At 34.1% G+C, this 20280-nt stretch overlaps 14 protein-coding genes and 1 pseudogene across 15 annotated transcripts, besides 2 other annotated features; 13 read left to right on the top strand and 2 right to left on the bottom strand.

Annotated features, from left to right (window-relative positions):
- Nucleotides 1-51: part of a mobile genetic element that runs on past the window's edge.
- Nucleotides 1-20280: part of a mobile genetic element that runs on past both edges of the window.
- Nucleotides 5754-6114, top strand: TVAGG3_0879850 (phage tail repeat-like family; the record flags this gene model as incomplete). The annotated part of the gene is made up of 1 exon (XM_051250383.1): nucleotides 5754-6114. A coding segment is annotated over one exon (361 nt), but the record flags the coding sequence as incomplete, so codon positions are not given.
- TVAGG3_0879840 (integrase core domain containing protein family) lies at nucleotides 7000-8085 on the top strand (the record flags this gene model as incomplete). Its single annotated transcript, XM_051250382.1, has 1 exon — nucleotides 7000-8085. The coding sequence occupies one exon, from the start codon at nucleotides 7000-7002 to the stop codon at nucleotides 8083-8085; it is 1086 nt and encodes a 361-aa protein (XP_051085857.1).
- On the top strand, nucleotides 8262-8927 carry TVAGG3_0879830 (uncharacterized protein; the record flags this gene model as incomplete). Its single annotated transcript, XM_001304139.1, has 1 exon — nucleotides 8262-8927. One exon carries the CDS (start codon nucleotides 8262-8264, stop codon nucleotides 8925-8927), a length of 666 nt encoding a protein of 221 aa, XP_001304140.1.
- On the top strand, nucleotides 9100-10065 carry TVAGG3_0879820 (organellar and viral DNA polymerase type B; the record flags this gene model as incomplete). The annotated part of the gene is made up of 1 exon (XM_001304138.1): nucleotides 9100-10065. The coding sequence occupies one exon, from the start codon at nucleotides 9100-9102 to the stop codon at nucleotides 10063-10065; it is 966 nt and encodes a 321-aa protein (XP_001304139.1).
- On the top strand, nucleotides 10411-11025 carry TVAGG3_0879810 (organellar and viral DNA polymerase type B; the record flags this gene model as incomplete). Its single annotated transcript, XM_051250381.1, has 1 exon — nucleotides 10411-11025. One exon carries the CDS (start codon nucleotides 10411-10413, stop codon nucleotides 11023-11025), a length of 615 nt encoding a protein of 204 aa, XP_051085856.1.
- Nucleotides 11116-11943, top strand: TVAGG3_0879800 (KilA, N-terminal/APSES-type HTH, DNA-binding family; the record flags this gene model as incomplete). The annotated part of the gene is made up of 1 exon (XM_051250380.1): nucleotides 11116-11943. The coding sequence occupies one exon, from the start codon at nucleotides 11116-11118 to the stop codon at nucleotides 11941-11943; it is 828 nt and encodes a 275-aa protein (XP_051085855.1).
- On the bottom strand, nucleotides 12060-12533 carry TVAGG3_0879790 (uncharacterized protein; the record flags this gene model as incomplete). Its single annotated transcript, XM_051250379.1, has 1 exon — nucleotides 12060-12533. The coding sequence occupies one exon, from the start codon at nucleotides 12531-12533 to the stop codon at nucleotides 12060-12062; it is 474 nt and encodes a 157-aa protein (XP_051085854.1).
- TVAGG3_0879780 (uncharacterized protein) lies at nucleotides 12622-13041 on the top strand (the record flags this gene model as incomplete). The annotated part of the gene is made up of 1 exon (XM_001296050.1): nucleotides 12622-13041. One exon carries the CDS (start codon nucleotides 12622-12624, stop codon nucleotides 13039-13041), a length of 420 nt encoding a protein of 139 aa, XP_001296051.1.
- Nucleotides 13093-13901, top strand: TVAGG3_0879770 (organellar and viral DNA polymerase type B; the record flags this gene model as incomplete). The annotated part of the gene is made up of 1 exon (XM_051250378.1): nucleotides 13093-13901. A coding segment is annotated over one exon (809 nt), but the record flags the coding sequence as incomplete, so codon positions are not given.
- On the top strand, nucleotides 13903-14483 carry TVAGG3_0879760 (organellar and viral DNA polymerase type B; the record flags this gene model as incomplete). Its single annotated transcript, XM_001296051.1, has 1 exon — nucleotides 13903-14483. A coding segment is annotated over one exon (581 nt), but the record flags the coding sequence as incomplete, so codon positions are not given.
- TVAGG3_0879750 (organellar and viral DNA polymerase type B) lies at nucleotides 15628-16109 on the top strand (the record flags this gene model as incomplete). Its single annotated transcript, XM_051250377.1, has 1 exon — nucleotides 15628-16109. A coding segment is annotated over one exon (482 nt), but the record flags the coding sequence as incomplete, so codon positions are not given.
- TVAGG3_0879740 (organellar and viral DNA polymerase type B) lies at nucleotides 16377-16937 on the top strand (the record flags this gene model as incomplete). The annotated part of the gene is made up of 1 exon (XM_051250376.1): nucleotides 16377-16937. The coding sequence occupies one exon, from the start codon at nucleotides 16377-16379 to the stop codon at nucleotides 16935-16937; it is 561 nt and encodes a 186-aa protein (XP_051085851.1).
- On the bottom strand, nucleotides 17913-18173 carry TVAGG3_0879730 (uncharacterized protein; the record flags this gene model as incomplete). Its single annotated transcript, XM_051250375.1, has 1 exon — nucleotides 17913-18173. One exon carries the CDS (start codon nucleotides 18171-18173, stop codon nucleotides 17913-17915), a length of 261 nt encoding a protein of 86 aa, XP_051085850.1.
- On the top strand, nucleotides 18219-18652 carry TVAGG3_0879720 (annotated as a pseudogene). The gene has a single exon. A coding segment is annotated over exon 1 (434 nt).
- TVAGG3_0879710 (uncharacterized protein) lies at nucleotides 18680-20254 on the top strand (the record flags this gene model as incomplete). Its single annotated transcript, XM_051250374.1, has 1 exon — nucleotides 18680-20254. One exon carries the CDS (start codon nucleotides 18680-18682, stop codon nucleotides 20252-20254), a length of 1575 nt encoding a protein of 524 aa, XP_051085849.1.

Below are 20280 nucleotides of genomic sequence, written 5' to 3'. Positions count from 1 at the left end.
TAAAGTTGTCACTTTTCTGTCAAACCGTTTTTATCGTTTTCGTATATAACAATACTATAATGCTTCGGTGGCGAATACATGTAGTTTGAAAGACATAATATAGATTCTTCAGCAAATTCACTTATACTGGATTTTATAACAATGTTCTCACGAGACCAAATACCACCAATTGACAATCTTGTAAGCAATCCTGCTGAACCTTCAACTGTAAACGTCGATGGTAACATTCCACGAAGGTCATCTATTGACATCTTTGAGTCACTGAATTTAAATATTTTCTTAAAGCAATCGTCATTATCTAACCATGCAATAGCTTTGAAGTTTTCATTCGAATATACATCTGCTTCATTAAATGTAAAACCTGACTTCTTTGCAGAGACGACTTTAAAATCTATTGCATTTGTTTCAAAATTATATGCTATGCTAACTTCTGAAGGTAATGGATGTCCTTCCGCAGTCAGTTGTTCTCTCACTACCGTTTGAAGCTTTGTGTTAAAAACTTTCATGTCATCTCCTGTGTCTAGGTTCACATACACAGCAACAGGGAAACTATCTTGCTTCTTTGTCTCATCATTATACCTCAAAACATTAAAGTTCTTCAATAATATTGTCCTTCCTGCTGGAATACTTCGAACCTGTCTGATTTCAATAGCTTTCTCACCTCCTACATACTCTACCCAGTGCCTTGGATATTCATAAGTATACTGACTTTCTTGAATTTTGGTTGGTTTCATCATAACATGTTCATAGTATATCTTTATACTCTTGTCAGTTAGACTCGGTGCTATGTTCTGAATATTTCTGACTTGCATTTTTAATGGAGATAAAATGAAGCATTTAATACATGACGTAGATGAAGACATGAATGAAACTACAGACAAACTTAACTCTTCTCTTATTCTTCCTTTCAGCAAAGATTATGAATTCTGTTCAAATGGTGTTTATTTCTATTGTGGAAAGATGGGGTCAGGTAAGACATTTAACCTCATTCGTCATATACTCATAACAGAACGTTTAGGAAATGACTCATATTATGACCAAATCATTATATCAGCAACTTCAGACTCTATGGACTCAACAGCGAAAACATTTATGTCAAAAGTTCAAGCCTCTGTCGTTAAAGTTCCAGACAGTGAACTCATTGAATTTCTTCAACGTTACATTCGACGTAAGAGAAATATTATGCCATCGTTGAATTTATACAGTCAGGAATGAAAAGACTTCTAGGAGATGGAAAGAATTATTGACAAACACCACTTACGTCAGTACTCAGGAGTTTACGATATGAAACGACTTACAAACTACATTCTATCAAAACTTTCAAAATACCCCTTCAAAAAATATCCATCAAACACTTTATTAGTTTGTGACGACTTCGCCGGAAAAAGGTTTAGTGTCAAAACCAGACTCACCATTAGCTAACATCATTACTAAAGTCAGACATTACCACTTAACTGTAGCAATACTTATGCAAACATGGAGGTTTTTAGCTTTAAACATAAAACGTCTCATAACTGACTTCGTTATCTTTCAAGGTTTCTCACGTTATGATATTGAACTCATTTGGAAACAGTCAGTAAACATACCTTTTGAAGAAATTTGGGAAGCATATAAGTCTCTCATCTCTCCTCGTTCATACCTTGAGATTCATATCATGACTAATACCATTAAAGTCAAAAATATTCCATGGGAACGACCAACATGTTTTAAAGTTTAACCTTCAATTGACTGATGGTAAACAAATTCCATGCATCTCTGTCGCCATTTCTGTTAATATTTTTGCTGTCATTCATATCATCCACTTCCCCATCCGTTAACTTTGAGATATGCGTCTAGAATAGCTGTTCTTAAATGAAGGCTTTTCACCTTTGAGAGCATAAACTCTATAACTTCTGCATACTTTATGTTTGAACCTCCTGAGCCATCATTGACATAAATTTTTATAGGCTTCCACCCTTTGTTCATGTTCCTGCTTCTTCCCTTAGCTCTTTTGTTCAGTAGTTCTACATCTTATAACACAGCACCTGTCTCAGTGAATTCAAACAATATTTTCATTTCGTTAGCTTACATTCAAACCCTTGTCGAGTATATTGTTCATTTCATACATATAAAAGGTTTTATTCTATATGAAATGAGAAGCAAATCCATCTTAGCTGTGCCGTTAATGTTCCAATTGAACCACATCAAATGTTGACTCACGAACGACAAACAATATTGTCATAAAGAACTATAGTTCAGAGTGTTTGAAGAAAAAGAACCAGAACTGAAATCCGTGAATTTAAACTCAGCTTCAAACCGCTAACGCTACATCAGATGTTAAGTTAGAGTATCCACCACTGGACCAAATTCTTTCAAGAGAAGCCAACGACAACCCTTACATAAATGTTCAAACAAATCCTTCAGATAACGTAGACCATTACCTTCTTCAGTTATACCAAACAATTTTACTCAAAGACGATAAGAAGCTTTTGACAAATCTTATAAGCAAGAAACCAAATAATTCTAACAAAGGAGACCTTGAAAATGTTATATCACGAATAACAGGGAAACAATGTGTCATTGACTATCTCGACCCTGAAATCGAATGCTGTGGTCAAACGCCACCATTCATGAAAATAGGTAACATCCGCATCATTGAAATACCAGTACTCCAGGAGTTTGAGTTTAAGTATAAATATTCGAATGAATATACAAAACTTTCAACAGAATATAAATTTATGTTGAAATATGTTTTAGTAAATTAAAGCAATTTTGTAATATCTATCCAAAACTTCTTCAACAGTATCGAACTCATCTTCATAATGCAAACCTAATCTTATTGACTTGGTGCAGTTTTCACTAACACAATATAGCGCTTTGCGCTCGGCGCCTTGAGCCTTTTTCTGTTTCTCTTGACTGACATAACTAATTCATTTGTTTCATCAAACAGCAACAACCAAAGTTCATGACCTAATACATAACATTCATTACTTTATATTTTTAGCTCTGAGTTCTCTTGTAAGCTGTTGCATTTAATATTTTCTAAAAAGTCAACTTCAACAGTCATTCGCACTGGTGCCTTCAGTTCTACAGGCTCGCCTTGAAAGTCAACTAGTCTGAATTGCATGTCTTTCAAATTATGAGGACTAATGCGAATCCATTTACCTAAATGAGTTGCTATGACAGGAACGTTTGGAATGAACATGAATTGACTGCATAACAGAAAGACTTATATTCTACTGAACCTTTACTATTAACTCCTGAAATGCCTGTGACATTAGCTATTTTAGACTCAATGTATAAACAATTGCCATAACATACGTATGGAACAGATTTCATCTCAATCGTTTTGTCAAAACTTTTCAAAGGAAATGTCATATGGTATGCTCCCAGAAGCAATTGAACTCTATGACTCATTCGTGTTATCTTAAACTCCTTCGCATAACTGAACTTCAAAACTCCTGCAATAAGTTTAACATTCATTAAGTTTTCTTCGTTCTCCTTGTTTATTGTAGTATTTATGAGCGCATTTAACACTCCAGCTAATGTTTCCATCTTATATTCTACATTATTGTGAAATCTTATTTCATGCTTCTTTCCATCTATTTCAATCTCCATGAAATCTGTTTCATCTGTTATGACAAAAGTTGCGATAGTATTAAAGTCAACAACTCTGAAAGCAAGCGCTTCATTCTGAAGACCTAAGTTTGTTTGTAGCTTTACTGTCCCGTATTCGTTTGGGTCTGTACTTTGCAAATAGAACAACATTTTATTCTCATTAAAATATGAGTATAGCTGCATATGCGTATGAAGCTGACAGAGCTAAACGTTTATATTTTGGTCAATACTCTCTCACACTTACTGACAAATATATTGTTATCAGTGATGGAAATACCGAGAAATACATAACATGGAAGGACTATGAAAAGTTTGACCCTATTTTAACTCCATGTACAATGCCATTCATTGTAAATGGTGAAGTTGTCATGAAGAACGACACAACAGTATATAAGTCTGTATATGAAGCATTAGAATATATGTTGAATTATAATCCCGAAAGATTTGACCCAAGCACTACACCATGTGCAATGCCTTTTATTAAGGACGGTGAAATCGTAAGAGTTCCGGATTCAACGGTTTATACTGCTGTTCAAAACAGTTTACAAAACATTTTAGCGAATATCTTTAATTCAGAAACTACAGAAATAAAATTACCATATATAACAGATGCTAAAGAAATTAAATCAAAAACGACAACATTATTTACGTCACTTAATGATTTAATGACTTATATCATTAATATTCCTGCACCAACTACAGCATTTGATCCAAACTCGACGGTTTGCAGTGTACCTTTCATAAAGGACAGTTCAGTAATTGTTTTAAGGGATTCGACAGTAAATGAATCATTAAAGGCGTCATTAATGAAAATCATTGATTTTAACTCATTCATGAATACATATAATTCATTCATTAATGTTTCATATGCTTCTAAAGAAGGTGAGCCAAAAACTATCGATAAAGCGGTGTATGAAATAAAAGCATCAACGACGAAATTGAATTCATTAACTTTTGATGGTGATAGTTCCGTTAATGACATAACATCGGGGAAAACAATTTTAACGAAAGAATATTTAAAATCTCATGTTAGTGAGTTCGTTGAAATTGAAAAAGAAGGTGGAATTAAGTTCGATCCACTGAATTTCATTTTCAGCTTAGCGAATGCGGGTGTTAGTTTCGCTGAATGGACAACTATACAGAGTGAAATAAATGCAATATGGACGTTTTTGGGGTCAAAAGCGGGAATGGGTGAGCTTGTAAATGCTGCAAGAACATTAGGTGAAACAGGAAATTTTGTAGATGGTTTTAAAAGGCTTGTTTCAAATGTTTTAACAAACACAAAGAAATTATTTAGATATACCATACATAACGGACGGATTTTCGAACAGGTAGCAACAAACCCTCCGGTTATGGCTGCGTTGATGATGGTTAGAGATATAAAACCACGTAACGACGGGAACGAAGAACATGAACAACAGAGCCCAACGGGCTCAGAGCCACATAGTGGCGAGGATACTGGTCGGGTTATTCAAGACATTAAAAACGTGTATCCTGAAGTTATTGATTTATTTAGAGGAGTTAATGATTCAATTTCAAAACATTCTATAACCCTCGATGAAGAGAATAAATTAACAGATTATATATTCGTCATTATTGCAGAATTAATGAAGAGAATAAATGAAAAAGGAATTGGTGATATCATTAATGTCAGCGATGTAATGATGAAAAGAAATTTTGACTCATTATTTACAAAACCGAAAACAGAATATAGTCTTTATGACGTAATTACCGAATTAATGAAAAAGATTAATGATAATAAGAGTTCTGGCGGAAGAGTTGAATTAGAAGTGAATGATGTTAATGAGAAATTAGCCGAAAAAGCAGATAAAAACCACGTTCATTATATAACTTCAGACGAACAGATTATAACGGACTACCATGGATATTTAACACGAAGTGATGAAGCGAAGACAAAAAATGTTAATGAAAGAAGATATAAATACATTCGTGCTAAAGGTTATGACATAAGCTGTACTGTACAGTATGATGTAGCTAAAGCACCAGAAGCATTTGGTTATACCGGTGAAATTTATGCCTCTACTTTCAATGTTAACGGTGTATTAGTTGAACCAAGATTTACTTTGAGAGTTAAGTCAAAAATAACGTTTGAAGATGCTATTAAAAGTAAAGCTGACAAAGTTGAACTCGAAGCAATGAACAAAGTTTTGAAATCTCATAAACACAACATCTCCGATATAAATGAACTTCAAACTTCTTTAGACAGTAAAGCTGACAAGAACCATACACATAAATCCTTCACTACTGTTAGAGCAGACGACATAATATTGAACTTTGACCTTGGTTCAAGTGCACCATTAGAAAATCCAAGTACAAGCGTAAAAGATACTCTTAACAGTTTAGATAAGAGTTGCAGGAATATTGAAAGTCATGTCAGAAACTTTGAAACACATGAACTACCAGCAATGTTAGATAAGAAAGCAGATAAGAACCATACACATGATTTCTTCACAACTGTTGGTATAGAAAGTATTGAAGGAACGGTTGAAGGAACTGGTGGGGATGCATTATATTGGAAACCTCCTAACTTTCCACAAGGTTTAACATCGGAGGAAAACATAACGACGATGAAATACATTAGATGTAGAAATGTTTATGTCATGGAGGATGAAAATAATGTTAAATTCACTGCTCAAGATTTATATGATAAGAAAGCTGACAAAAACCATACACATGAATCCTTCACTACTGTTAGAGCAGACGACATAATATTGAACTTTGACCTTGGTTCAAGTGCACCATTAGAAAATCCAAGTACAAGCGTAAAAGATACTCTTAACAATTTAGATAAGAGTTGCAGGAATACCGAAGATCATGCCAGAAACTTTGAAGCATATGAACTACCAGCAATGTTAGATAAGAAAGCTGACAAAACAGAGCTTCAAACATTAAAGACAGAAATACTTCAAACATTATATCCTATAGGTTCTATTTATACGGCAATGAACTCAACAAATCCAGCAACAGTTCTGGGTTTCGGTACGTGGGAACAGATTGTAGATAAATTCTTATACTGTGCTAGATATTCAAAGCAAACAGGAGGTTCGAAGAAAATTACTGAAGCAAACCTTCCACCGCACACTCATACAGGAACTACAAACACAACAGGTAGTCATTCACATTCAATAACAAAAAGAGGTTATACAAATCTTGCAGCAGGTTCGGATAGACAGGGAATGCATAGATATGATATTTCAAGTGACCCAGTAGATTCAAGCACAGGTATTTTCTGTGGAACCACAGGAAATCATTCACACACTTTCACAACAAATCCAACAGGCTCGGGTGAAGATTATATGCCACCATTTATGACTATATTCGCATGGTACCGCGTTCAATGAACGCGCTTGAGCCTAGAATAAAATCTTTAACTTTACATAAATGAGCTTGAAAGAAGTATTCGAACAACATCCATGGAGGTCATTTAAGAAGTTCAATGAAGCTGCAAAGAGTCGGGGATTTACTAACAGAGCTGAAGTGAAAAGGTTCTTTGACAAAAATGTTGTACATCAAACAAAAATAAACCCTTACGACTACTTTTTACCAATTTACTCCAACACTCCTGACGCATACCAATTTGACACTCTCATTCAAAGCAGAAAATGTGGTCATAAACCATTCCTCATCTTCATTAATGTTAACACTCGCAAAGCTTTTGCGTATATAATGAGAAATAAAGGAACTCATGAAGTGTTAAGAGTTTTACAAAAGTTTGTAGCAGAACATAGCCCAAGTATTTTAACATCAGACCAAGACGGTGCATACCTCAGCAACGAAATCACAGAATTTCTCATTAAGCATAACATAACTCACTACACTACTGAAGACCATAACCATAACATACTCGGCATCATAAACCGCTTCATAAGGACTCTCAGAGATTTAAATCAAGAGCGAGACTTTACCGAAGAAACAATGAAACATTTCATCGAAGTTTACAATTCCTCAACACATTCTACAACAGGACATACACCAAATTCAATGACACAACAACAAGAAGAAAAGTATATACAAAAGAAACGAAGCCAAACACAAAATATCAGAAATTCAACACAATTTACTCTCATTCCTGGAACAAAAGTTCGTGTAGTTCTTGACGACAAACCGTTGACAAAGAAACGTTTAAGGTTAAGTCGAAATTATTATATCGTAGACTCTACGCAAGGTAATGGATATCTTATAAAAGCTGCTGACGACTCCATAGCATTTTACCCTCGACATAAATTAGTCGAAAGTAGTAATGGCAAACTTGCTGAAACCATTGACGAAGCAAAGCGAGGAGTGGTTATTGAAATACTTGGCTATAACACAAACGATGACACTTATAAAGTAAGATATGAAGGAGGCGTTGAAGATGTTATACCATCTAAGAACTTGAGAGAGTCGAAGCCAACACATCTGGGACCATTAGAGCGGGAGTACTGGAAAGATAAAAACATGCCAGAAAGAATAAGAAAATTCTTCTAAACTTTTTCATTAGATGTAAATCAGACAAAAATAATGTTTAGGTGAAGAGGTGAGATTTCACCTGTTTTCTCACCTCTTTTTTCACCCCGTGAATTTTCATGAATTTCCTTAAGATAGAAAAAATAAAGTTAGTTTTAAAATTATTTTTATTTTTTATTTTGTATGTAAAGACAATAATGACGGTCGAAGCAAAAACATTCACGAACAAATCTAATGGTGAAACATTCACAAAAGGCACTTATAACGGTATTGAAGTCTTACGTAGAGACAAGGATGGTTACATTAATGCAACAAAGATGGCAAGAGAAGCAGGAAAGTTAAACCATTTAAACAGATTTCTCAATAGTGCTAAAATGCAGGAAATTCTTGAGTTTTGGTTGAAAGAATACGGTCGAGCCAAAAGTGGCTCAACCTCAAAACAAGCATTTTATGAGCTTACTAAGGGCGTTATGAATGAATTCAAAGGTATTTACATACATGCTGACCTCGTTCATTTTGTTGCTGAATGGTGCTCTGTAAAGTATGCATTTTATGTCAAAGATATTATGGACTCCATAGACAAGAAAGTTCATGAGAAGTTAGATGAAGAAGAACTCGAAGATACAGTGGAGAATGCTAAACCTTTGTTCGAAGAAGAAGTTGGAAAAATGTGTGAAAAACAATTAGAACATGAACGTGAGATATATTATGGTTATAGAGATTCTCCATACGAACTAGACCAATGGGAACAAGAAGATTTAAAGAGAGAATTTAGAGAATATGAACTCGCTAAGATAGCATTTGAAGCTGCAGAAAAGAAGTTAAAAGTTTGGGGTCGTTTTGTAAAAAAATATTGTGAGTAAATGAACCATTTATTTTTATTGAATTCACCCAAAAATAATGTTTAGGTGAAGAGGTGAGATTTCACCTGTTTTTTCACCTCTTTTTTCACCTCTTGAATTTTCATGAATTTTCCCGAAATAAAAAATAAAGTTAGTTTTATTTTTATTTATTTTTTTATTTTGTATAAAAGATATGATTTCAACAATCGGCACAACAACAATTCAAGCCGCGAACGGCGGGACTCTGTCCACAACAACAGCACCAAACTCGTTAGTCATGAATCCTACGTCAATGTTAGTAGAGATGAAAAACTTCATTCCTTCTTCATATACTTTCGAAACAAAAATCCAGAAGATAAAGCAAGAACTTTTAACAAGTAATTTAGACTGTAGTGCGAAAGATGAAACAAATGAACAGTATCTTTATGAAATGCAGGACATTATTGACCATTTACCCAAATTGCCTGAAATCCAACAACAAAAACTCACTATTCCTGAATTCGACGAAATTGAAGTGAAACCAACTGACTCAGTAGAAATAAAGAAGTTCATACGTAAAGTAAATTATGAATTCCTTGGTTTTCATTGCAACCATAAGGTTATGGACAAAGATTGCGACATGGTATATAAGAATGTTTCTGACATATATAAATCTGAAGAATTTAAGACTTACGATAACTTTGTTTCATTAGTTGCAAAATGTGTTTGGGAAATAAGAGATAAAGATAGAAGAGGCAAAGTATGGAACGAACAAATAAGACCCGCTATGTTTGAGATGAAGAGAGCAATTGACGCCTTAGTTGTTTTAGCAGGTAAGGTTTCAATGTATAATGCAAAAATGAACCCGCAATGTTCAAAATGTAAAGCAGCAATAAGGAAATATAACTACTCAGTCAAAGAGATAGAAAGAATGAGAAACGACTATGCAGACTTAAAGAAAGAAGCAGAAAAGCCAGCAGAAGATAAAATGGACATGTTAGCATTTCTGAACAAAAACTATCCAACAGCAGAAGATTTCCTTCTATCTGACGTCAAGAAGAAATATAAAGAGACTTTCGGCATTGTTAAAACTTTTGATATCCTCAGCGAAGAAATAGAAGCTACAAAACTGTTTAGGATTTCAAATATACATCGTACAATTCATGTAAAACGTTTATAAAATAACTAGGGTGAGAAAACAGGTGAAAAAACGGGTGACATCTCACCTCTTCACCTAAATTATATTTTTGCTGAATTCAGCAACAAAATTCTGAGTAAAATAATTTTTAGGGCATGTGTCAAACCGTTGAGTTTTCACAAAATTTAAAAAATAACGTTTACCATGTAAAACGCTTGTGAAAAAAAGAGGTGAAAAATTAGGTGAAAAAAGAGGTGAAATCTCACCTCTTCACCTAAACATTATTTTTGCTGAAAAATGACCAAATTTCATGAATTTCCTTAAGACAGAAAAAATAAAGTTAGTTTTTATTTTATTTATTTTTTTATTTTGTATGTAAGAACAAAAATGTCAAACACTGAGTTTGAAACAGTTAAAAAGATAGACAATGACACCAAAGTGGTTAGAATAGGTGATTTAAACGTAAGATACTCAAAGAAATACAACAAATATTCTTTGTCAGACATTATATCTCCATCTGGAAAGAAAACATCCCACGACTGGGTTAAAATTGCTTCTACTCAGAAAATTTTGACAAGAAATCCTAAGCTTATGATATCGGTAAGATTCTATGGAACTACAGCATATCTTATAGACAAAAGTCTTATACCAATAGTTTTGTTATGGTTAGACCCAGTTGTTGGATATAACTTCATAACATATGGTTCATTCGATACGGAACGTTGCAGTGAAGGCTTACTTTACATCGTTCAGAAACCGAAGGACTTCAATACAAAGAGATATAAGATAGGAAGAACATATAATATAACTCAAAGATATGACAGTACAGTCAATAGAGTCAAGGTTGTGTTCGTTAACGATATGAGAGCTGCTGAAACAGAACTACTTGAAAAGTTTGAGAAAATGTATGGTGCTCCCATAAAAGGTAAAGAAACGTTTGAAGTAGATGAGATAGATAAAGCTATAAAATTATTTGACGAAGTTGCTGAAAAATACATGTAAAGCGTTTATTTTTGGTCTTTTGTGAAAGATAGAAAAAATAAAGTTAGTTTTTATTTTATTTATTTTTTTATCCTGTATGTAAAGACAGATATGTCAACATTAGAGAACACAACAACTGCTATCGTTCATGAAGCAATAAATGAAGAATACGAATACATACAGTATAACAAACAATTGAGACTCATTCGTTCTGTCAAAGATGATATGTACCAAATGCAAAGTATAATGAACGCTCTTCGTTCTACAAAGCAAGCATATCATTGGTTTGAAAACCAACAGGCAAAAGAACTTTTAGAAGAATTTCCTCATATGATTGCTTCCCTCGGAAAACCGAGGGAAGAGATTCCGTACGAAAATCGCAAGAATTTGGCACCTGGTTTGAAAGGTTATTATGTTCATAGACTTTTAGTAAATGCTGTAGCAATGTGGGCTTCACCTCGTTATGCTTGTTATATTTTCATGATGTTAGATGAACTATATAAAGCAGAACGTGGAGAGATGGAAAAGAAACTTCAAGCAAAAGATGAAGTCATTGAATCCAAAGACAAAAGCATACAGAAAAGAATACCACGTTCAGTACCAAAAGGAAAGGAAAAGAGTTATAAGTATATGATTTACGCTGAAGAGATGGAAAATGAAGAAGACAGAGATATGGTTATGTTGCATTTAGTCAGAAGAAACAACAAAAGCTTTTATGACCTTGCTAAGATTTACAAATCTGACAGAAACTGGTTCTATCGTGAAAACTTACCGATTTCAATGACACCGAATGAGCAAATAAAGGAAATTGTCAAAAATACTCTTCCTCAAACACACTATGACATCAAAGGTTGCACAATACTTACATTCAAAGAAGACTTACCATTGTTAAAGGAAAAAATAACAGAGTATTTCGATAACTTCAAAGAGGAAGAATGAAGTCACGACAACATTAACGAAGAAGTCACGACAACATTAACGAAGAGAGAATGAGGTGAGAAAACAGGTGAAAAAACGGGTGACATCTCACCTCTTCACCAAAAATATATTTTTGCTTAAATAGCTTCAGGGTCAATTTCTTCAACCATTTCACTTCCTTCGTCAATGTCAATTGAAGCTTCTTCAACCTTTGGTAAGAATTTCTGTATAACATCTTTGTTCGTTATTGTCTTCAGAGATGAAGGATAATATTTCACGTTTGTTTCACCCTTCTTATATTCTTTCTGTTCGGAAAGATTTAAAGCAATACTGAAGAAGTCAATGTTGGAGTTCTTTATAACAGTATAATGAGTATCTTTGACATTCACGAAGAAACTCTTTTGTTTCAAAACTACTGCTAACTCTTGTGAAGTATAACGTTTGCGGTCAATGACAATAGCTAATGGTCTGACATACTGACCGAACTTAGATTCTTTCACAAACTTCTTGTTAAAGATAACATTAACGTTTGAAGCACCATTGAACTCATTCTTGATGGCAGTAGCGAGAGCATTGTATGAAAAGAACTTGCAATCTTGCATGTGTTTCATTAAAATAAAAATATTAAATTATTTTGAAAAATAACTTAAAAAAATGTAATCTAATTTTTCAAAAAATATTTTTTATCCGATAGAAAAGATGACAGAAAAATTAACTTTTTACATAGCGCCAGACCCTTCTTGCCCACATCCTTTTAAGCCACAATATATATACATAGAACTAAATAGAGAAAGCGAAATTCCACAATATATATACATAGAACTAAATAGTGAAGGCGAAATTCCACAATATATATACATAGAACTAAATAGTGAAGGCGAAATTCTACAAACAGAAGAAAGCGAAATTCCACAAACATATAGAGACCTAGATAACGAAAATGGATATGCGCTATTCTGGTTAGATTGTCCTTATAAAATGTATGAAAAAAAGGCTTTATATGAAGAATATAGAAAATATTGTCATGAAAACGATATAAGACCAAGCTCTAGAGAAAAATTCTATGCTGGTATAAAACATCTTTTCGAAGTTCGGAATGGCAAATATATAAAGAAATAATTTTTCTAAGTTTATTTTTTCGAAAAAATATTTTTTTATTTCCTACTAAAGATGTATCGGAAGTTGTCTAAGTTAGAACACTCGGAAATAAAACAACTTCTTACAGAAGCTAATATAGATGTTGCAAAGCATTACGCGACAAACAAAAAAGCACTCGCTGACTTCATTAAAGACTATAATGGTGCAATAAGTTATGATAGAATTCATGAGTTCATAAAGCCGCAACGCGGCGAGGACGAAGTCCATGCAATAGCATTTCCTTTAAATGACATTGCTATTGACTTATATCATAGACGTTCAGTACCTCATGAAGTAAGAAGAGAGATGTTTGACATAACAAATGCGAACGTTGGTCATACTCGTAAAGCTCTTTCGCATGATGTTCGTCAAGAGATGTTTGACATAACAAATGCAAACGTTGGTGAAACACGAAAGAGAGATGACACACTGAAACAACAGAGAAGAGAGATGTTTAAAAGTGCTATAGAACAAGTTCGCAAAGCTAACGATGTCATTCGTTCCATTGACGACAAACCAAAAGAAGGTGAGAGATGGTTAAAGAAAGATGAAGAGAATAGGAAGAGAAATGTGAAGTCAGGCAATAGACTCATTGACTTTAACATCGAAGCTTTAGATGAACCAAACAGAGACTACTTACACAAACATTTCGGTAAGGTTTTCATGAGACTCTTAGAGAAAATTAAAATAAACTCACAACAGAGATGGATGGTATGTTATAAACTTGGTGGAAAGTATGAATGTTCTACGTTAAACCTCAATAATATTGGAACATTACTACATCAGCTCTTGAAGGAGAACTTTATATCAGAGATAGAAGCAAATGCTGCAGGTATTGTTGAAATGCACTATGACTTCTTCTTGACAAACATAAAGAATCTTACCGAAATAAAGATGTATGATTTAACAGAATATGAAGGCTTAACGATGTCAGATGTAAAGAAAGGCAAACCAAAAAAGAGACCATATAGAGATGAAAGCACACTGACAAATGACCAGAAAGCCATTTTGGAAGCTCTTAAGCAAACAGGAAACCCAGCACTTATAGAAAGCTTTTGGAAAGATAATGGTGAAAAGAAGTTTTATAAGAAGAGAAGCGGTCAGTTCTGGAAGTATCTTTGCACATTACCTATAAATCTTGAACGCTACCAAATCTTCAATGAACTGAACAAAAGAACTGCAACACTTATGACAGAGGACAATTGTTTCGTTTATGCTTGCATTCAGGCTGGAGTAAATGAAGAAACTATTGACCACATGAGAGAAGTCATTCGTGTTAGAGACTTTCCTCAAAGTAAAGTACAAGAAATTTCTGACGCAACAGGTATATCATTTAATGTTACCATTGGTTATTTCAATGAGTCAAGACATAATGAAATAAAGAGATATATACCAAAAGAATGCGAAACTGTTAGAACTATTGACTTACTTCTTGTTGAAGACCACTACATGCTAAATGAAAGATTACCAATGACAACATACTTCATTCGAAACTATAAAGAAATTCTCAAAGCTTGTGGTGGAATGAACATTGAGAAACAGATGAAGATTTATACAAAGAGAGAAGATAAATATGTAGTTCGTTATGATAGAACAACACCGTTATGGGATGTTATGAAAACATTGTGGGAGTGCAAATATTTCGAACCTATTTCTTATGGAGAACTTTTCACATATACTACTGACTTATATAAACAGAACCTTGCACCATTTAAAGATTTGACATATGCTCCAAAGTATTGTGTACAACTGAAGAAGAAAGCAGAGTCAAAAGAAGTAAATAAAGCTAAATGTAAATTCATACCTGAGCACGTTTTCTTTGCTGACTTTGAGTGTAGTACGGATGGCTTTCATAAAGCTTTTAACATCTGTTATGACAGTGAAGATGGTTCAGTGAGTGAAAGCATTTGGGGTCAAAACTGTGCAACAGAATTTTTGGAAAGACTTCCTGACAAGAGTTTAATATATTTCCATAACCTCAGTTATGACATAAACTTCATCTTAAGACACATGACAGAAGTGAAAGGAACTCCCATCATTAAAGGTTCACGAACAATGCAAATAACTGGTTTATATAAAGGACGGGCAATTATTATAAAAGACTCTTACAGTGTTTAAATAAGAAGCTTAAACTATTTCCTGCTATGTTTAACTTACAAAAGGACCGAAAGAAGTATTCCATATAACTAACTACAGCAGTGTTTTGTTAGCAAATGACAACAGAACTGGTGTCATTTCTGAAGCATGTAAGTTTATCCATGATGCAGATACATTTATGAAAAACATAGATTCCATCAAAGGTTGCAGAATAGATGAGAACCACTTCGACTTAAAAAATATAGCACGTTTTACTGCAAACAAGATGTAAGAATTTTAAGAGAAGGTTTTGTAAAGTTCCGCAATGACTTATTGAAAGAGTTTGATTTAAACGTTTATGACTACGTTAGTATTTGTTCTATTGCTAACAAATTGTTTGAGAACAGAGTATACTTCCCGAATGGAAATCTTTATGACCTCTCAAATAAACCAAGAGAATTTATTTCGAGATGCATTCAAGGTGGAAGATGTATGTTGTCAGATAACATGAAACAAAAGAGCAAAAAGAAACTCATTGCTGACTTCGACACTGTTTCATTATATCCTTCAGCTATAGCAAGACTTTATACTTTAGAAGGTATTCCAAAAGTATTGAAGGATGAGATGTTAAGCACAGAGTATCTCATGAGACATTTATTCGATGATGACCAAAAGGAACCCATTGGTGAAAAGTTTATGTCTGGCTTCTTTGTTCTCATTAAGATAACAGAGATTGGTATACCCAGACACTTTCATTTAATAGTTTGCGACCCTGAACTAAATCCAGAACTTAACGTTCCAAGAAGTTCAAACACTTGCTGTCTCATGTATGTTGACCATATAACATTACAAGACCTCATAAAATATCAAGGTGTCAAATGTGAAGTGTTGCAAGGATACTATTACGATGGAAACAGAGATATGAGAATAAGAGATGAAGTAAAGAAGTTGTTTGAGTTAAGGTTAAAGTATAAGAAAGAAGAAACCCCTTACAAGAAATTATAAAACTCATTCTGAACAGCATTTATGGCAAAACTATTCTATCTCCTATTGAGTCAAAAATAACCATAGTAAATGACAAAGATGCTATAAGATATGCTATAAGAAATTACAACCATATAGTGAAGTTCGAAGGTTTGGATGGTTCAGATAAAACTATTTTCAAGCTAACGAAAAGCATTTGCAGACACTTTAACTTCTGTCCACTTGGTGTTAATATTCTGTCTATGTCAAAACGTATTATGAATGAAGTATTCTGTACTGCAGAGGACATGGGACTTCAAATCTTTTACCAGGATACCGACAGTATGCACTTATATAATGAAGACATCCCAAAGCTTGCAGCAGAGTTTAAGAAGAGATATGGTCGCGAACTTATAGGAAAGAACCTTGGTCAATTTCATAGCGACTTTGCAGAAATAACACCTGGAAAACAAAGTTTAGCTTATAAAAGTATTTTCTGTGGAAAGAAGACCTACATAGACTTACTCACGAATGATTTAAATGAAGTTGCATTTCACTGCAGAATGAAAGGCGTGAAGCAAGATGTTATTGCTTTAACCGCTAATGAAATGTTTCCTGAAGCTATACAATGCTATTACAATGAAGATAAGAACATTCACATACCTGTTGGAACATATGACAAAGACTCTGAGTTCAGTTTAATGAAACTTTACAAAGCACTTTATGATGGTCAAGAGATTGCATTCGACTTATGTAAGTCATGTCAACCTTGCTTTGCTGAAAAGTTCAACTTTTCAATAACGACTAAAACAAGCTTTATTCGTAAGTTGAAGTTCTGAGGTCATGGGCTTCGCCCTTCGCTATTATTTTTGTCAGCAATGAGGTCATGAATGAGGTCATGAATGAGGTCATTCGTGATAAAAATAAAGCTAGCGTAGATTTTACAATACTGCGATGGTAGAGTTTAAGAGTTGTGCTTCAATGTAGAGACAGTCCTTATGGTCTGGAGGCAAGAACACTGGACATTTATGGTCATGAGTGGAGAACATGTCTATCCAAAACTCACGATTGAAGCCAGTTAATTTATAGTATTTAGGGTTAGGAAGTGGTGAAGTTCTTGTATGACCAATGAACTCATTTTCAACCCTTTACTTATTTGATAAATATAGCTTGCTTTCTATCCCAAATGCCAGGTGTTACAATCTTTGAAAATTCATTTTTCCTCGGAAGCATTGCATCATAATTGAAAACATTCTTAAAATCATCACTTGGTTCGGAGATTTGAAATCTTATACGTAATGGATTTTTTTCTTTAGCGACTTCATTGAATGGTGAAAATACAATGAATTGACAGTCATGAGTTCCATCTTCATTTTCATTAAATTCATAATGAAAGTCTATAAGTTGTGGCTGACTACCTTCTTCTTTCAGTTGTGCAAGAAACTCACGTAAAGGCTGTAAAGTTTGTACTTCAATGTTGAACTTTTTCTCGAACATCTCATTAAATGAAATCATACATTGCAACAATGTTGTATCGTCTTTAAAGTATTTGTATATGTGAATGTTTTGGGCGCTTAAAGACTGTTCGTCATTTTCTATCTCGACTTGAAGTATAAAGTCAACCTTTCTGAAAGCACGTGTTATATACATAGATGTTATGCCAATGTACTTCTCTTCATTTATGTTCACAATCCAGTCTGTTGGAAACTTAAACGTTACTCTGTTCCCCTTTATTTTGACGTCAGGGTTTTCACTACTGAACGCAACAGATAAAGGTATTTGTCTATACATTTATTCGGATAAAAATAAACCATTTACTCTTTCTTTGCTTCAGCTTCTTTAGCTTTTGCTTCAGCTTCTTCTCTAGCTTTCTTTGCCAGCAAACGTGGGTTCTTTTGTCTTCCAGCAGCTAATGCAGCAAGTTGTTTTTCACTAAGTTTTCTCTTTGGTCTCTCTGGCTTTTGTTCTTGTTTTTGTTCCTTCAGTTCGGATAAAATTTGCTCACGAATTTCTTTCTTCAATGCTTCAACATCTATGACACCTTGGGTCTTGTCCGTAGGGCTTGTCTGAGTCATTTGACTGCAGATAAAAAACAAAATTAAAACTTTAACCGATGTAAAATGAGCTTGTCAAAATCAGAACGAGAGTCTATTATATTAAATGACGCAAGAGGAATACAACATCCTTTCTATTATGTAAGTCAGAGTAAAGATGGTAAAATATACGTAAGAAAAAGAAAGGTTCCATTAGCGAATACAGAGAGCGACAACATTAAGGTGCATGGCAAGGGCGAAGCCACGAAGCCCATATAAAACCTTCTGTTCAAACTGAAAAGTCAATAGAACAAGAAGAAAAGAAGCCAGATGTTCTTTCAATAACGAACCAAGAGCTTATTGCAAAGTTCGTGAATTTCATTGAAAAGCAAACCGAGTCAAAGAACCCTGACCCGCCAGTGAAAGAAGTTGAGACAAAAGAGAATGTACAGTTCATTGAAAATGTCAAGAAACAACTTCCACCACGAATGCCAAGAAGAAGAGTGAGAATAATGAAGTAAATAGATATTTTTATCTGAAGTAAATACATGCAGAACGAACAGCTAAACGAATTTACTCCAGCAGAGCATATTCATCAGATTCGCTCATATTTCGATATCATAGACAATGCAGTTCAAATTGGTGACACTAATAGAAAATATTCTGACGCAAAGATTCCATCACAACCTGGAACTGCTAAAGATAACACATGGGTAACATTCAATCTCTCACCTCCTGGTGAAAATATGTTGGACCTTTACAATACATTCATTACGTATAAAATGGAAGGTCAATTTATTGTAGATAAAGAAATTGGTTCAGGTTCCAATAAAACAAACCCACCAGGATTTTGGATTGGTTTCGATGACGCTTTCTATGCAGTTGCTGGATATCAAATCCTTGCAAATGGTCGTATCGTATATTCTCAAGACAACGCAAGAGAAGAAGCATATATAACTTCAAACTCACAAACTACCGAACAAATAAAGAAAGTAGATGTTTTCTCAAAGACTCGACATGAAGATGTATGGAGTCATTCGGGAACATGCAGAACAGGACAAATTGTTAGTGGTCCAATTACAGCAGGAAAATCATTTGATTTTAAGCTTCGTTTAAGAATTCCTGTTAGAAGATTCCTTCCATTAGAAGCTATTCGATTTATTCCAGCTTTTGCAGGAAACATTCAGCTTAAAGTAAAGTTCAGTAGCGACGCCTTACAATGCACATCTATATCTGTAAATGATATCATTGCTTTCAATCCAACTCTTAAAGTTGCATTTGCTTCAGATTCAAATCCACCGACAAATAAATTTGTTCCATGGAATGAACCATTCACTATGATAACGAAGGCAGTAGAAGCTAGTGGAACAGTTACTATTACAACTGTAACCCAGCAACTATTTCGAACAAAGATGGATTTTAATGAATGTTTCATTCATCCAAAGTCATTCTCTTTAGACCCTAACATTTATACAGAACTTGTAGAACATTATACAAACGAGGCTTTATGTTTTCCTGTTAAAGTTATGGATTGGATTCCTATGGACGGTTCATTCTCAAAGAATACAGATAGTTCAAGTGCAACATTTACAGCAGCTTATACGCCTATTAATGTTAAAAGTATTTGGGCACTATTTAGAAAGAAAGACAACTATTATGTTAATTTTGAGAACCCTAAGTTTAAATATCTTCAGCTTTCCATGGGAGCTTATGGAAATATGCCTGCAGAACCTGAAAAATCATATGGACCTGTATTTTATGAAATGGTTGCGAACGCTTGCAATACAAACAATGATATGATAGGATTTAATGAAGATGTTATGAGGTCATTGGTGGATGATGGTAGTGTGGAACATAAATGGGATAGCTATGACAACACACATTTCTTATGTGGTTTTCCAACAGAAGTGGACTTTTGCTTCCAACAAGGTCAAACATCTACTGCTCCAATAACATACAAATTGTCTGTTAAAGGACCTATTGAACTAGCAACTGAAAATGTACCAAAGCCACTTATTGGATTTATGAGGGATTGTTGCTTTGCCATTCAGGTGCGTGCTAATGGCATCCCAATAATAAGATTAGATGACTATAACTTAGCTACGGACGACAGTGAGGAATAAAGGATGAACGTTTATTTTTAAAGCTT

Source organism: Trichomonas vaginalis, chromosome VI (genome assembly GCF_026262505.1).
Source record: "Trichomonas vaginalis G3 chromosome VI, whole genome shotgun sequence".
NCBI classification, from domain to species: Eukaryota; Parabasalia; order Trichomonadida; family Trichomonadidae; genus Trichomonas; species Trichomonas vaginalis.
Note: the sequence above shows the minus strand (reverse complement) of the source record. Positions and strands in the feature narration are given on the sequence as shown.